Here is a 13917-nt window from a genome sequence, read left to right as displayed (position 1 = left end):
TTCTTTGCTTACTACTGGTTTCCCATCTGCGCCCTTGATATTCGTGTAGCTTCTTTTCTTTTCTCCAAAAGTGATTTTAATTTTCACGTGGGATTTATCTGCTTTTCCCATGGCTGAGTGGCCAAGTGAAGATATGAGTAATAGAGTTGTAATGGAACGAAATGTGCGGGTGGACTACTGATAAGAAGTGAAGTGACATATTTGTGTTACATATCAATGTTACTTTGGGTGTACGTGCTGAGGTTAGAGTAAAACAATCCTAGGTGTTAGACTCCTGCCAAGAATATAAATCAATTCTGCTGTCAGTAACATCTGCAGAACAAACGGTTTCATTGGCATCAGCCAAGGACACTTTGGATTAAACTTAATTCACAGCTAAGGAAGAAGCTGTAAAGACGAGGGTGTAGAGAACAATGCAACGTTCGTGGTAGTTGCTTAAGTTTTCCACGCTTTGCAAAAGCAAACTGACAACAGACAAATGTAGTCAGTACGGTGTCCGACGTTACCATAAAATTCCAAAAAATAGCCGTCCACTCTTTCTCCTCTATCAGATGTTATACACAGAACCACAAGCAGTGTCGAAAGAACAATTGACACGTTGTGTCTTGATGTTACTGCCTAGATGCCATCAACGTTAAGTTCAGTTCGACCATTCAATGCAAGTTTGTTAAATCATATGATGTTATTTTTCTAGAATTTTGTACGCTATCGCTGGACGAGGAGTTGTTCCCAGATTCTACTGTTAATTAAAATGTTCAAATTCGAAGGCTACACATCTGATTGGTACACGGAAAAGTAAACTAATAAAGAATGACTTTAAAACTAAATTCCTTGAAGTGTTACAGTATCTCTGTAAGATTATCGTAATGTCTTAAGTACTGCAGACGTGATGTTATGTCAAAAAATAAAGAAATTGTGATACATAAATTGGACAGAGACTGTAGTGTAGCATGTTCTTCGGTGACTGCTGTCTTGAAGTGTGCCGTCTTTGCTGCGACAGTGTTTGGTCTACTAGAGGTTTATGTGAGACTAGCCACCGTGACCCTTTGTAGTGCGAGTCTGCTAACAGCGCCGTTTTTGTTGATACTGTGGAGTCTCACAGCCATGTGTCTGTTTGCACTTGAGCATCCATTTACTCCGCAATGTAAGTTGGAAGAGCTATTGTATGTGTATAGTACCGATAGCTTTAAAATTTAACACAGTTTAGGCTTGTTTTTAATTGTCTGAATTTGTAAACGTCGATGTGTTCGCGTACCTTCCACGTCGTTTCTAGTTTTTGACGCTGGATGCTTCAAGATCCAGTAGTAATTAAACAAGTTACCTTATAAAAGGTAAGATTTCATGGTAGATAGAGGAACGCATAACGATCAAATTTCGAGTTTTTAGTGATATCATTCAGCTTTATTCATGACGATTTTGTCATCACCGTTCGCAAACTTTCGTTGCAACGGATTGAGGTGTCGGGTCAATGCTGTATAGGGAAGCAGGGAGCTAAGGCTACGTAAGAAGCAGTAACTGAACGCATCCGCGTAGTTGCAGACTGTAGTGCACTATTCTGTAGCTGTCAAATAGATTTACTTCAGAAACTTAATCACTAGAAGCTAAAAGTTTCTAAATAAACTCTCCTACCATTTTAACATAATGGCTACGTCGGCTTAGGAGTTTCACTTCATTTGCGTAAATAATTCCACAATATACGAGTAGTTTATTGGGTCGCTTTATCTGTTCGGTACAAATTTGGTAATCGATTTTGAATTTCGGGGTGAGTTGGGTGCTAGAACCTCCCAGCGTAGTTCAGAGATGGGTGACCATTCAGTATAACACGCTTAGTCAGTTAGGTGGTGGCCACCTTGTGCATCACTGCCGTTCTCCTCTTCCCTTGTTAGAGAGAAATTGGTTCACGGGAGAACAATTTCTAGTAAGCCCCCATGTAAGCTCTAATTTTCAACTTAGCAGTATTTTCGGGAAATACTTTTGGAACCAATGTATTAACTAAAGTGTGGAGGAACTGAAATAAACAAATTTTCCATGACCACTGTATGGTTTTGAACCAAACTGGCTGAAAAATTTCCCACACGAGAGTAAAAAAATGCAGAAAATTTTCAATAGCATTTCCATCCTCCCAAAGTAACAAAATTTTGTCATCAACATCTGTAGCTATGTCAACACCTAAAACATCAAAAATGAAGTAAGGTGGGCGTATCAAACACGTAATTTACTTAAGAATGCACACCACCCGTTTCCCCTCGTTCTGTTGCATATTGCAGACGACCCAGGTATTTTGTCTTCCGGCTTAGCTATTAGCATAACTATAAAAAAAACTAGTCACGAGTTCTCAGTACTATCGGTGTGGGTTAACTCTGTATGCAGCTAGGAGAAATGTTACGTTCTAATAAGTTTTGAGTAACTTGGTTCGTAAACCGTCGATGTCGTTGCTGCCGTACATGTACTGATGTTGCTCGAGCTTATTCACCTATTTGTCTTGCAAGGGGTAAGCAGGAGAAAATCACCATGGTCATTGTAGCATGTATTACGGCAGTTAAATAAGAGCGAGCTCTTTTCCCTAAATTTATTCCTTGGTGCTGCACCCGAGACATTAAGTGGCCGTCAGACTAAACGCTAGAAACGAATGGCTGCTCGCGAATGGTACAAACTGAGTCGAGACTGCCACGTCAGTGCTTCGTAATTTCTCAGACGGCTGTTGCTCATTAATCCATTACCTTCCCGTCCTGCAGGTCCGTGATGAGCATTGACAGTGAAGCTTCTTCGCAGCTTAAAACTGTGCGGCGGATGCCATAATGGGCTAGGAATGGTGAAGCTACATGGGATTACGCAGAGCGTATAGCGTAGACACGTTGCATGCTAAGTCACGCAACCTCGTGCGGCAGCTGCTTCGATAAAGCAGCTCCATGTTGCTGGCTTCATATTTACTCTTTTCTGTAAGCGATTGACCAGATAGCGGCTTTGTCAGTACTGTGATGGGGTGGGGAAATAGCCACTAAACGTTACTATTTCGGAAACGGAACGAAGACATTAGGCTACCACTGTTTCAAAATAGTGGTGGGAATCAACCTCTTCCTACTCCACTCGTTAAATCCCACAGCGAAAACTTCCGTGGGTTCCGACCAGGTAAGTCAAGATGACCGTGGTTACGGTCATAACACTAATCGATAATTTCTACGCGCTGTACGGTAGAAAACATTACGAACATACGAGGAATAAATTAAAATAGAGATAAGCGCGTTGTCAGGTGGTACAGTTTAAAAACATGTACTAGAGGTGTTTCAGCATGTTATTTCTGAACTTCGTCTTCGGATTTAGCTTTATCTGCCTGCACTAAAAGGTCCTTGACTCGAAACGTCATAAACGTATAGTCCCACAGTTAATCATGTCTTTACCGCGTACATTTCTATAAATTTATAACGACAGGTCACCGTTATTTAATTTTGATACGTAATCGGCAGTTAAGATAACATGTTTCATTTTCTTTCAGAAATTTAACGACGAAAATTATCTGAAATAGAAAATCAAATTTAAAGTTGTGATGGAAGTTTTTCCTTTACGAAAAGGTAAAAATTGAAAATACTTGATCGTCTGCTTTGAGGGAACTTCAGATTGTGTCCTCAGAAAACCTGTGTTTTGAAATAAAGGCTAGGAAGAAGTAACAAACGCTCGAGTCCAGTATCAAGGCTTAAGTTTATCAAAATATGCCAGGTCAGTTTGGCAATGTAAGGGTGCGTCGGTCTATCACACATGTACAACTTCTCGCTTTTGCGGCCACAAGTAACCCGTAAAACCCCATGGAAAAAGCTGCTGACCGCCGTCCCATGTCTGCTAAAATGCGCGATGTAACATCCCAATTTACGATTACCTCGAAGCAGTCTCTGAAAGATTGGGAGTTAAATTTTCTCGTTACTATAAGACAGACGAGACATGATCGTCACCACCAACACTCGGATGTTTTTTTAGTTTTTACATATCCACTATTGTTGGAATGAGCGATTCCGTCACGCCACGTATTGGTAAAACATTTCAGCCGTCTTTTAATTTAGATAGAATTAACGAGGCTTCGCGGCTTAAATCTTCATTGTACAGCTTCGTACGTCATGATAAAGTCCCAATGTGAGAACGGAGCATAGCTTAATGTTGATCATGTTGAGCTCACTGCTAGTGATTGATTAAAACCAACCTCGGCTGTATTAATCCTCATTCGATAAAACCAGTTTAATTTCGTAGAGTACATCCCGGTTGCCAAATTGGGCTGAAGTGACGTCGATGGTATCTGCAACATTACATATCAGACCATCTAGTTCCTGACGTCAGCACAGCTTGGCAACCTGTAGATAATCAAAGAAACGAAACGGGTCGTAACAGACGTGTAAAAACGCAGCTCAGGTTTACCATTAATGAATACGTTGATGAAGCATGTCACTTTCTTTAGTAGCATGTCACACAGGTCTGGTAGACAATGTGTCCTAGGAGAAAGGGTCAACATTGAGATCAGTGATTTGAAGAAATTGCAGTTAAAATACACATTCAGAGGTAGATCATAGCTACCGGCACAAATCGCTTCTACTGAACAGGTATGAACAGCCCTTAAGGTGTGCATTATGCAGCTTGTTTCCCAGGTTTTGCTTCAAATGATCATAATGTCATTCATTCCTCCTGCGCCACCCTGCAAAGGTTGCATTAATAAACCTTATGAAAGGGTTCGGACCCTTAACCTTAGAGCGTAAAGGTTAGTTCTTGACTTTCTGCGTCTGAAATGACTATGTTCTAATTTATTTTCCTTTCCCATGTTAGCTAAAATTTCTTCAGAGGGGTGAGAAGCTAGTTCCTCGCAGTTGGTGTGTGTAAACAGCTTACTGACCGCACAGGAAACGAACTCGCTCGCTAGTTCAGGTAAGCAGCAAACATAAACAGGATGTATATGCCGCAGACGAGGCACAAATGACATTTTGAAACGAAATACAAAACGATTGCGCATACTGTGCTTCTTTGACACAAGGGGAAAAGATACGAAACGAGATTAAGTAAAAGGTGTATGAGAGGATAATGTAGATAGAGGAACTCTAGCCCAAGAGGAACTACAATTTATTACCGTGATAAAGCCTGTAAATACTCCTTGCGTTTGAATAGGGGCGCCGTCTTAATTTGTAGGTAGGAGACATAGTATAGAGCTGCGACAGTTGCAGTATGAAAACAGGTGGCAGCTCAGTTTGAAGAAACGGCATGGTTGAGGACGGAGGGTGCCTCACCGTGACAGCCGTTGAAGCGGCGGACAGTACGGTTTACCTAGTGTTTCCACAAGACCATTGCAAATTCACCTCGATTCTTGAAACTTGCAATGCCATGTCTCTGAAGTGACACTGTGCTTATGTTCTAGGCGTCCTGGACCTGATGAGGTTAGACGAGATGAAGCCCTGGAAAACAGTGGTGGTACAGCTGGCTGCTGAGCTCCTCGGCACGTCCCTGCTAGTGGTCGTCGGGTGTGGCTCGACTACAACGGCGTGGTCAGAAGGCTACCAGCCGACGACTGTTCAGGTGGCCCTGACATTTGGACTTACTGTCGCATGCATCGTGCAGGTAGGTATCGCAATAATGGTCGCATTCTAGAGAGCAAGAAATGGTCACTCGTTCAGCTTTCCAGTAGCGTGGGGGAAATAATAGCCCAAGTGCAGTGAGCTGCGTATTGCAAATGGCATTCAGGTAGATTAAACTGCTACTGACGAAAAGTACATGGTCATGGCGTGTTGGGGCCGCTCTTTCAGCGGCGTACATCGATAGTAGGGGCGCAAAGTGCAGTAAGAAGACGGTGTGTGCTGGCTGTCTGTGCTTTCTAAGTGTCTCGTTCGTGGAAAATACATCAGACAAGATGTGGAAGCTCGCAGGTCATGTAACGGCTGTAGAAAGTAAAACATTCACTCCATATTACGGTTAAGGCCAGCCACTTCAGTTACGTCAGTATTACTAAGTTCGCGGCAAAGACGTTGTGATCCGTATTATGCGCATGATGTCCACGGCATTGACAATGGTCTTAAACTGGTTATAAGATGCGGGACAAGATAGGATTTGCAGTGACTTTACAATTACAATGTGAAAATAAACGCTCTAATGATTCTCTTTGCTTAAATATGGTGAAGGTTGTGTATGGCGGTAGCAACTAGAGGTGCTCGCCTGTGCACAGTATTGAACCGTTCAGTCCCTAGGAAACGAAAATTTGATGAGATAATTAAATGTCAGCATCTTAACTCGTCAGGCTCACTCGTGTTGACCTTTCTTAATGCAGTTCTGTGTCAGAATAGCTTAATGCCTGGTCAGTAACTTTCCCCCTTGCTCTCAAGCATTTCACACATCCGCTACAGGAATGGCTAGAAAGGTGCCGTTGAGCGTGTGTCTGAATACAGGTGGAGAGTAGAAGCAATGATCAGTGTCACTCGAACAAATAGGTTCAACGTGCCAATGCTAAAAGTTCTCCTAAAGAGCACGCGGCAATTGGCTACTAAAAACGCTATTCGCACAAATAGCGCGATGACAGGTTTCAAACCGACCGATTCAACAATCGGTTGCTTAAATTTATATGGAATTCGTTGTTCGCAAACTAAAATTACTAAACAGATGAGCAGTCGCAATATCCATTTGCGGCAAAACAGCGGAACAGTTTTTGTCGGAAGTACCATTAATACTGAGACACGATTTCATTTGTGATAAATCTGGTAGAGAAACAAAGGATTAGGTTCTTCACGGGTAGAAAAGTCAACGAAAGCGACTACACATGACTCAAACTGGTAACATAAGAGGTAAGCACGTCTTGGTACGAAGACGATGCACTTCTTCCTAAGGCAATTTTCGAAAAAATTCTGTACGGTTTGGCACCTGGGATATCCAATAAACGAGTGAAGAGGCATTGTATGAATATGACGAACTTAAACGTAGCCATTTCCACTCGGCTTACTCTCAAGGTAGTTACACCGAAATATTTGTATGTGGAAGTAGATGATGAATGTGATTAACCAAATGTTTGCCTTCAGACGCTGGGCTACGTAAGCGGCGCTCACGTGAACCCGGCAGTGACTGTGGGCCTGGTGGTGGGCGGCTTCCTGGGCCCGCTGAAGGCTCTGCTGTACGTGACGGCGCAGTGTGTGGGCGCCACCGCTGGCTCATTCGTGCTCCAGGTACTCGTAGCTGCGCCTGTTGAAGTGGTTATTTCGTTCTAACAATTTAAATGGTAAAAAAGGACATGGTTTCAAACCTGTGCAGTAGAAGATTCAGTAAACAGATGTCTGTAATTTTGACGAGTTATAATCTGACAAATGTACATGGCAACTAGTTGCCAAAGAATGACGCCTTAAAGCAGCAAATAGCACAGAACGCAAAGTTGTATAGCAACTGTATGTCAGAGCAGCGACTAAGGCTTTCAAATCTTCGTAGTCGAAGAACTGAAAGACAGCCATATTAGTAAAGAGGGACTACAAACTTTGGCCAGCTGTGTTAATTGCAGTAAATTTGATTGCTCTTCCCACAATGGTTTTAAAGGCAATTAAATATAGTACCGGTGAGATGGAAGGTACCTTGGCAGCCTTATGTTGTGGTTGTTGTTGCAGGCCCTGACACCCAACGAGACGGTCGCAACGCTGGGCGTTACAGCCTTGAATCGGCACGTGACGCCGACGCAGGGCTGCTTCGTGGAGATGGTCATATCATTCGTGCTCGTGATGGCCGTGTACAGCGCTGTCACAGGGGGGGCGGCGGCGGCAGCAGCAGGACCCTTCACTGTCGGCATGTCTATAACAGCCTGCCACTTGTTCGCGGTATGTTTCCCAGGGGCCCAAGGACCCTGATCCTGGGTGCACTGAATTTCAATGACTGTGCTAATACAGCCGTAGACTTTGTTGTCGAGGTGCCTGATTTAAGCGACCTAGGTGGAGAATAGGCAGCGTACAAGTCGGCACACCAATTTCATTAACTTGGTAAATATATTGATACGTCCCTAAATATTCAAAACTCGCGTTTTTACCAACGCATCTAGTTCAGGAAATTAATAATTAACGTATTGCATCGGTTGGGTTTTAAGGAAGAATTAAGTTTCATAAGCGACACACAGCGCAAAAAGTGTTAACGGTCCCTCACAACTACGATCTGTGGTTACACAGGGTATGATAGCAGGGTGGGTAGTACCACGGCCACCGTGAGTTGCGCATAAAAACCAACGGCAATGTGTGTGATTGCACAAGTTCGGCATAAGTTAAGGCACTGTCAGGTAGGCCCATCCACCACGGCACCGGTTGATGTAAGAGCAGAATTTGAATGGCACATATTCCGCAATTCTGCGTAGTGACGTGTCCTCGAAGATGGAAAAATAGGCTTCGTATGTTCGATGTTGCCAAGAAATGCTAGACGAAACGTTTGCCTTGCTGGAAGGTAAACATGAAGCAACTCCTGAACATGATCAATTTTGGAGAGCAATGCTGGAAGTTTCCGCAGAATTTTCTGTAGTCCTCACAACTAAAGTAAATTGCCGTGCACTACATATTAGCACTCCCTCATGTAATGCTGTGGCAACATGTGCTGAAGTCGGACCACTTGCTCTCTTCCTTCAATAAAACCTGTCTTAACGAAATTATACTTTCCTCCAGACACTTCTCATTGGGCCAGCGCCCATTTTTTTTTTTCCTATCCTTAAGTGTCAGGAACTTGAGCAGATCTGAGTCACCGTTCTTGCAAAACACTTTCACCGGCAGCGCGTCATCTCGCATGGACAGTCATACCGAGCGTCTCACAGGTGTGTACCCCGTGTCTTCTGTTTAACAAATTCTGCGTCGTACAGCGCCATGTAGTGAAGTTCCATAGTGCCCCTACCCCACCTTACATAATCCGTCCTAATTTGGCGTCATGAGTAGACATTTTTTCAGCGTTTTGAAACTGGGTCTTGGGTTACCACCTTCCAATTTCGAATTGCATAATGACACAGCTAGTCAGTAATTTACCTTTCGGTTTTAGGCAAGAACTGCCCATAACTAAAGCTGTAGATATGGTTATTCTTAAGCATGTGAAGTGCCTGTTGGGTATGCGGACGGTAAACAAAACTTCTGGGATGAGTAGTTCTCACGGCGGGGTTAGGACGTGGTCATCGCGGTACACTACCATCCGGTAAATGTCAATATAAGGCACTTCCTTCTTCGCACGCTACATTTAAGATCTTCGAAGTGAATACCCAAGCCTGATAGTGGCTACCCAACAGCGAAGGCAAGCTAAGTGGAGAATCAGGGTCGTTCAAAGGAATGGGAGCGGGCCGAAGAGACTTCCGGCTACTTCTGGCCAGTCCACAAAACCCGTTCTTTTCTCTGGATTTAACAAGTGTTTTTCCTTAGCTTGGTTTCTTACCTGAAAATCTATAATACGATGCAGCAACACAATTTTATCATATTGCTGATGGAGCCCTTCAGGTCTGAATTCAGTGGTGGACAAACAATAACTCCTCCTGTGTTCAAAAAATTTCAGTAAAAATACAGCAGCGAAGTTAGTGCATACCACAGCCTGAATTGTTCCCAACACGACCGTTAAAAATTCACCATGCGTTTGTACAAATTTTGTCCAGTTGATCATAGGTATCAGAACAAGCTTCGAATAACACGGGGTCCTTCCTGACCGGAATTCAAAGATGTTAGTGTGGGTACGCTGTAAAGCACATGGACAATATGTGGCGTTTGGTGAAAAACTTCGGACATTCCGCACGCTACCGGCACCCATTCATTAGATGGGGATCGAAGACTTGCTGGTAATGATAAACAAGAAATACGCTTTCGAGTTCACGATAAACAGCGACGCTTGTGGAACCACAGTTCAGAACCTTAGGGAGCCAATAACGCACGCCCCCAAACGTCGTTCTTCGCATCATACGATCGTAAAATGAAACTGGTCAGTGGTGAATCTTGCAAACTACAGCCAATTTGACTGTTAGGTCTTAAGAAAGCAACATACGCTGTTAAATACCAAATGACTTGCGTGAACTTAACAGCTTAAACATAAGAAAAAGCAAGGCTTGGTTCAGTAATGTCGCAGGTAGGCACGAATGCATCGGCGACAGTGCAAAAAAGGGAGGTGTGTGGAGGACAGTTAAGGCTATAATCTGTACCGATTCCGCTGTTGTCTCAATCACTAAACTTGATAGAGCGCTACTTCTTGGTCTAACCTCGTATAACAGTAATTGACCTAAGTGTTTGACTGTGCAAATGGATTTAAATTTGGAATGTGGGCTAGTGCCCTATAGAAAGCTTATGGCTCGACCTTGTCCAGACACTGACCCCAGTCATCTTATGAGTGGTAAAGTGATCTTCACACACACACACTGCTACAATGAAAGAAGTGAATCATTTAGGTTAAGTATATGCCCGACTAAACGTGAAAGTATCGTCGCAAACTCGATAACACGGAGTTAAGATGTGTGCTCGCGTTCATAACTTAGGTCTCGGGAAGATAAAACCACTTCGCGATGTATCAGTTGAAGTTACGGTTTCGTAGAACACTACCCAGAAATTGACAACGATAGAAAATTCACTTCGTAGATCAGTAAAGCAAACCCTGATGGTAGCTGAGAAAGCAGCCACAGGAAGCACCTGTAAATGACAAAGGACGGCCTAAAATTCAATAAGCTGTACATCACTATTCAGATGGATCAAAATGTAACGCGGAAGCATGAGGTATCGTGCAAGACTAAATGACCTTCATTTTTCGCAGATGCAGTATACTGGTGCTGGTATGAATCCGGCTCGCTCTTTCGGACCTGCTTTCGTTACTGAATCTTGGACAAACCATTGGGTATGTATCAAATGAAAAATGTGAAATGCATTGAGTTGCCAAAGCTTTGCTTAGTATTGGTTCGACCGTCTTTTGCAGGTGTACTGGGTGGGACCGTGCGTAGGCGGTGTTGCTGCCGGTATCGTCTACCAATACTTCAGACCAGAAGAGCCTGTGGATGCATCAGAGAGTAGGGCTTCTCCAGGCCAAGCTTCTGGCGTGGCCTCAGGGGTAGCGGAACGGAATGTATAAGCAGGGAACAACAATGTAATGCTCTTGACAACATGGCATTGTCCAATTTCTGCCTGAACTTTGTGGACGAGTGTGTAAACCTAATTAAGCCTGATGTTAAGAGAATGCATACTAGAACTCGCCTATTTCGCTAGGCGTGGCAAGGGCATATAATGGATGTAAAATTTTAATGTGAAACATTTACAATGTACTGAGATTTTATGCTCCAGTGTATTTTTAAATGTTGCCCACGTTCAATAAATTCAGCATGTCGAAAACTAGTATCTGCTGACAAGTGGAATTAGATGCTCTTAAAGCTAGAATTTAAAAGAAGGGAAAGGGACAAGAAAAATGTCTCAACCGACCCTTCGAAATCACAGTACTTGGGCACAACATCCCTTTTCGTGTTCATAAAACATACGTGAATATTTTTCTTAAAGTGCAGTTAAGTTTCAGGTACATACCGTACTTCAGCTGGGCAGTTTAACAATTCTTTTCCAGAGGGCGCTACTTCAGTAAAATTTTCTGCGTGTCTGGGATAAGACAAATTTAAATCATTAGCGTATCACTAGTTCAATAATTTCCGTGGTTCTCCGCCCTTGCTACTATAGGTTGAAACATCATTTCCACTTCAGTTACTTCATTACGACGTAAGCTTGTGTCGTGGGTGCTAATCTCAACACGTCCTGGCTACCGACGTGTTAAGGCAGGCGCGCTCGCTCGCTCGCTCTAAAAGGTCCAGTTAGGGCATTTAAATTTGCATTTCACTCCACAACCATACAAATAAGAAAATAATCCTAAATACTGAAAGACATAAACGTATGACACGTTAGTCAAATTTGATCTTACTAACAACGCTCAATGAGTCGTTGATATTTGAAGCGCGCGCGCACACACTACATATATAATCTCCGGGAACAACTTATATAGGTGTCGCCTCAGCAATAGTTTAAAGTATGGCTGAACAAGCCCAAAATTCCTGCAATGACGTGACGCATCAATGGAGTGGGGTCCACTGTGCGCAGTACACACCCACGTACGTGGCATTTTGTGAAATGCCCTAGCCAACAACTGGAGGCGGCCTAGTTCATTCCCAAATAATTCGAATTAACACGATACAATTTCGTGAAATGCCACACGCAACTCCAGTTAAATCGATCGTGAAAATATTGACGGAACGCTCTAGTTAAGCGATAGTACGTCACACATACAGTAAGGTAAACTTGGCCAGTCGAGACCGTACTGGCCAATTCTGGCATTAGCCAGTGGCGTTATTTCAATGTATTGTAAAGGGGCGTGGAGCTACCACACTGATCTCGGCCGTGGCCGTCTTTGCAGAGCTTGGCGCCACTACTTCGAAAGTGGCTCCTCAACTGGCATCACGAGGCTGAGTGGACACCGTTCTAGCCCTCCCACCAAGGGAAAAAGTTACTGGCAGTGCCGGGATCTGAACCAGGGTCGTCTAGACTGTCACGATTACCATTCACCTATGACCGAGGCGGATTTCACATGTACAGTAGGCTTCACATAGTGCCTACACAGCAATCTAAAAAGAAATGATTTAGCGGTCGCCAGCCCAGTCAAGCCATGTCTTTCACTGCACAACGGTAGAGCATACTATGCGTCGTACTTAAAAGCCCTGAGTTTTCTGTAATAACTGAAAGTATGGGATAGTGTTGGTTGTATTGTAACTTGCATACTTGTAGCGTCTTACTTCTCGTTAAGCGTCAGTAAACAACTTAAATTGCGATACCTGCCCAACAAGAGGCAGTGGAACACATTAGGTCGTTGTCAAGTGACCTATTACCTGCGGTCTGCTGTCGACTTGCTGGCTTGGCGGCTACTGTACTGAAACAATCTTGGCTGTTTAACTCAGGATGACTGAAATGGCTCTGAGCGCTATTGGACTTAACTTCTAAGGTCATCAGTCCCCTAGAACTTAGAACTACTTAAACATAACTAACCTAAGGACATCACACACATCCATGCCCGAGGCAGGATTTGAACCTGCGACCGTACTGGATGACCGAAATCAACAGGTGATACGTTAATAGATTTCTATGGACGAAGCTCGTTCACTGTACTGTTCATGAACTTTAAAAAGAAACAAACGCTCTACAAATTTCTCAGAGCAGCACTTTACACTTACTTGCCATCAAAGGTTGTGAAAGGTCTCTAGGTCTACCCACCACGCATCTAACTGAAAATTAGCTATTGGAAGGTAAGTAGTTCTCTTCAATGTTTATAGCGAATAATCACAGTGAACATACAAGGCTATTTACATGCAGACGTGGGGGTGGGGCTAATTGTAACAACTTCGCATTTCGCGTGGGTCCTGAAGGAGGACGTTGAGCCGTCAGGTTAACACGAACAAAGTTCTGTTAGCTCGCATCCTAAAGCTGAGCCCTTCTTGTAGATCACGCATCGTCGTGGTTCTGTTGATCTGGCTCCGTGAAACTGTTGCAGGAACGTGGAAGTCTACTTTCCAGTAATGAGTACGTAAAATTTTTAGGGATGGCAGTAATTTACTGCAGTTGCAATGAAAATTTAGACAAGTTTCACGCGCGACTTCTGAAACTATCCAGTCCTAAGATAGCATACATAAATCAAAAGTTTAATTTCACACTGCTGTAATCTCTCACTTGCTGAACGACGTAAATTCGTAGAAATTCCAGGTTCAGTCGACTAGTAATAAGCGCCTTTTTTGGCAGTCGTCTGGACGTTGCTGAATTACAAAGATTTGTAATTCTTTGGAGAGTGATGTATTCATGCGATTTCGTAGAGTTAGATTTCGCAAAGGTAGATGAAAAAACATTGTCCTTCAATGTGGCTGTTCAGAACTGACTCAGAATATCTGGCTTCTGTCGAAACTTAAAATAATTTCGGCGA

General features: G+C 43.3%; 1 protein-coding gene across 1 annotated transcript; it reads left to right on the top strand.

Moving 5' to 3' along the window:
- The first annotated feature begins 5232 nt into the window (after positions 1-5232).
- On the top strand, positions 5233-7841 carry LOC126219129 (aquaporin AQPcic-like). Its single transcript, XM_049942139.1, has 4 exons — positions 5233-5284; positions 5387-5586; positions 7032-7175; positions 7605-7841. The coding sequence occupies exons 1-4, from the start codon at positions 5233-5235 to the stop codon at positions 7839-7841; spliced, it is 633 nt and encodes a 210-aa protein (XP_049798096.1).
- Positions 7842-13917: the final 6076 nt, after the last annotated feature.

This window comes from Schistocerca nitens, unplaced genomic scaffold, assembly GCF_023898315.1.
Source record: "Schistocerca nitens isolate TAMUIC-IGC-003100 unplaced genomic scaffold, iqSchNite1.1 HiC_scaffold_161, whole genome shotgun sequence".
In the NCBI taxonomy this organism is placed as follows: domain Eukaryota; kingdom Metazoa; phylum Arthropoda; class Insecta; order Orthoptera; family Acrididae; genus Schistocerca; species Schistocerca nitens.
The sequence above is the reverse complement of the archived record's forward strand: the minus strand, read 5'-3'. Positions and strand labels throughout refer to the sequence as shown.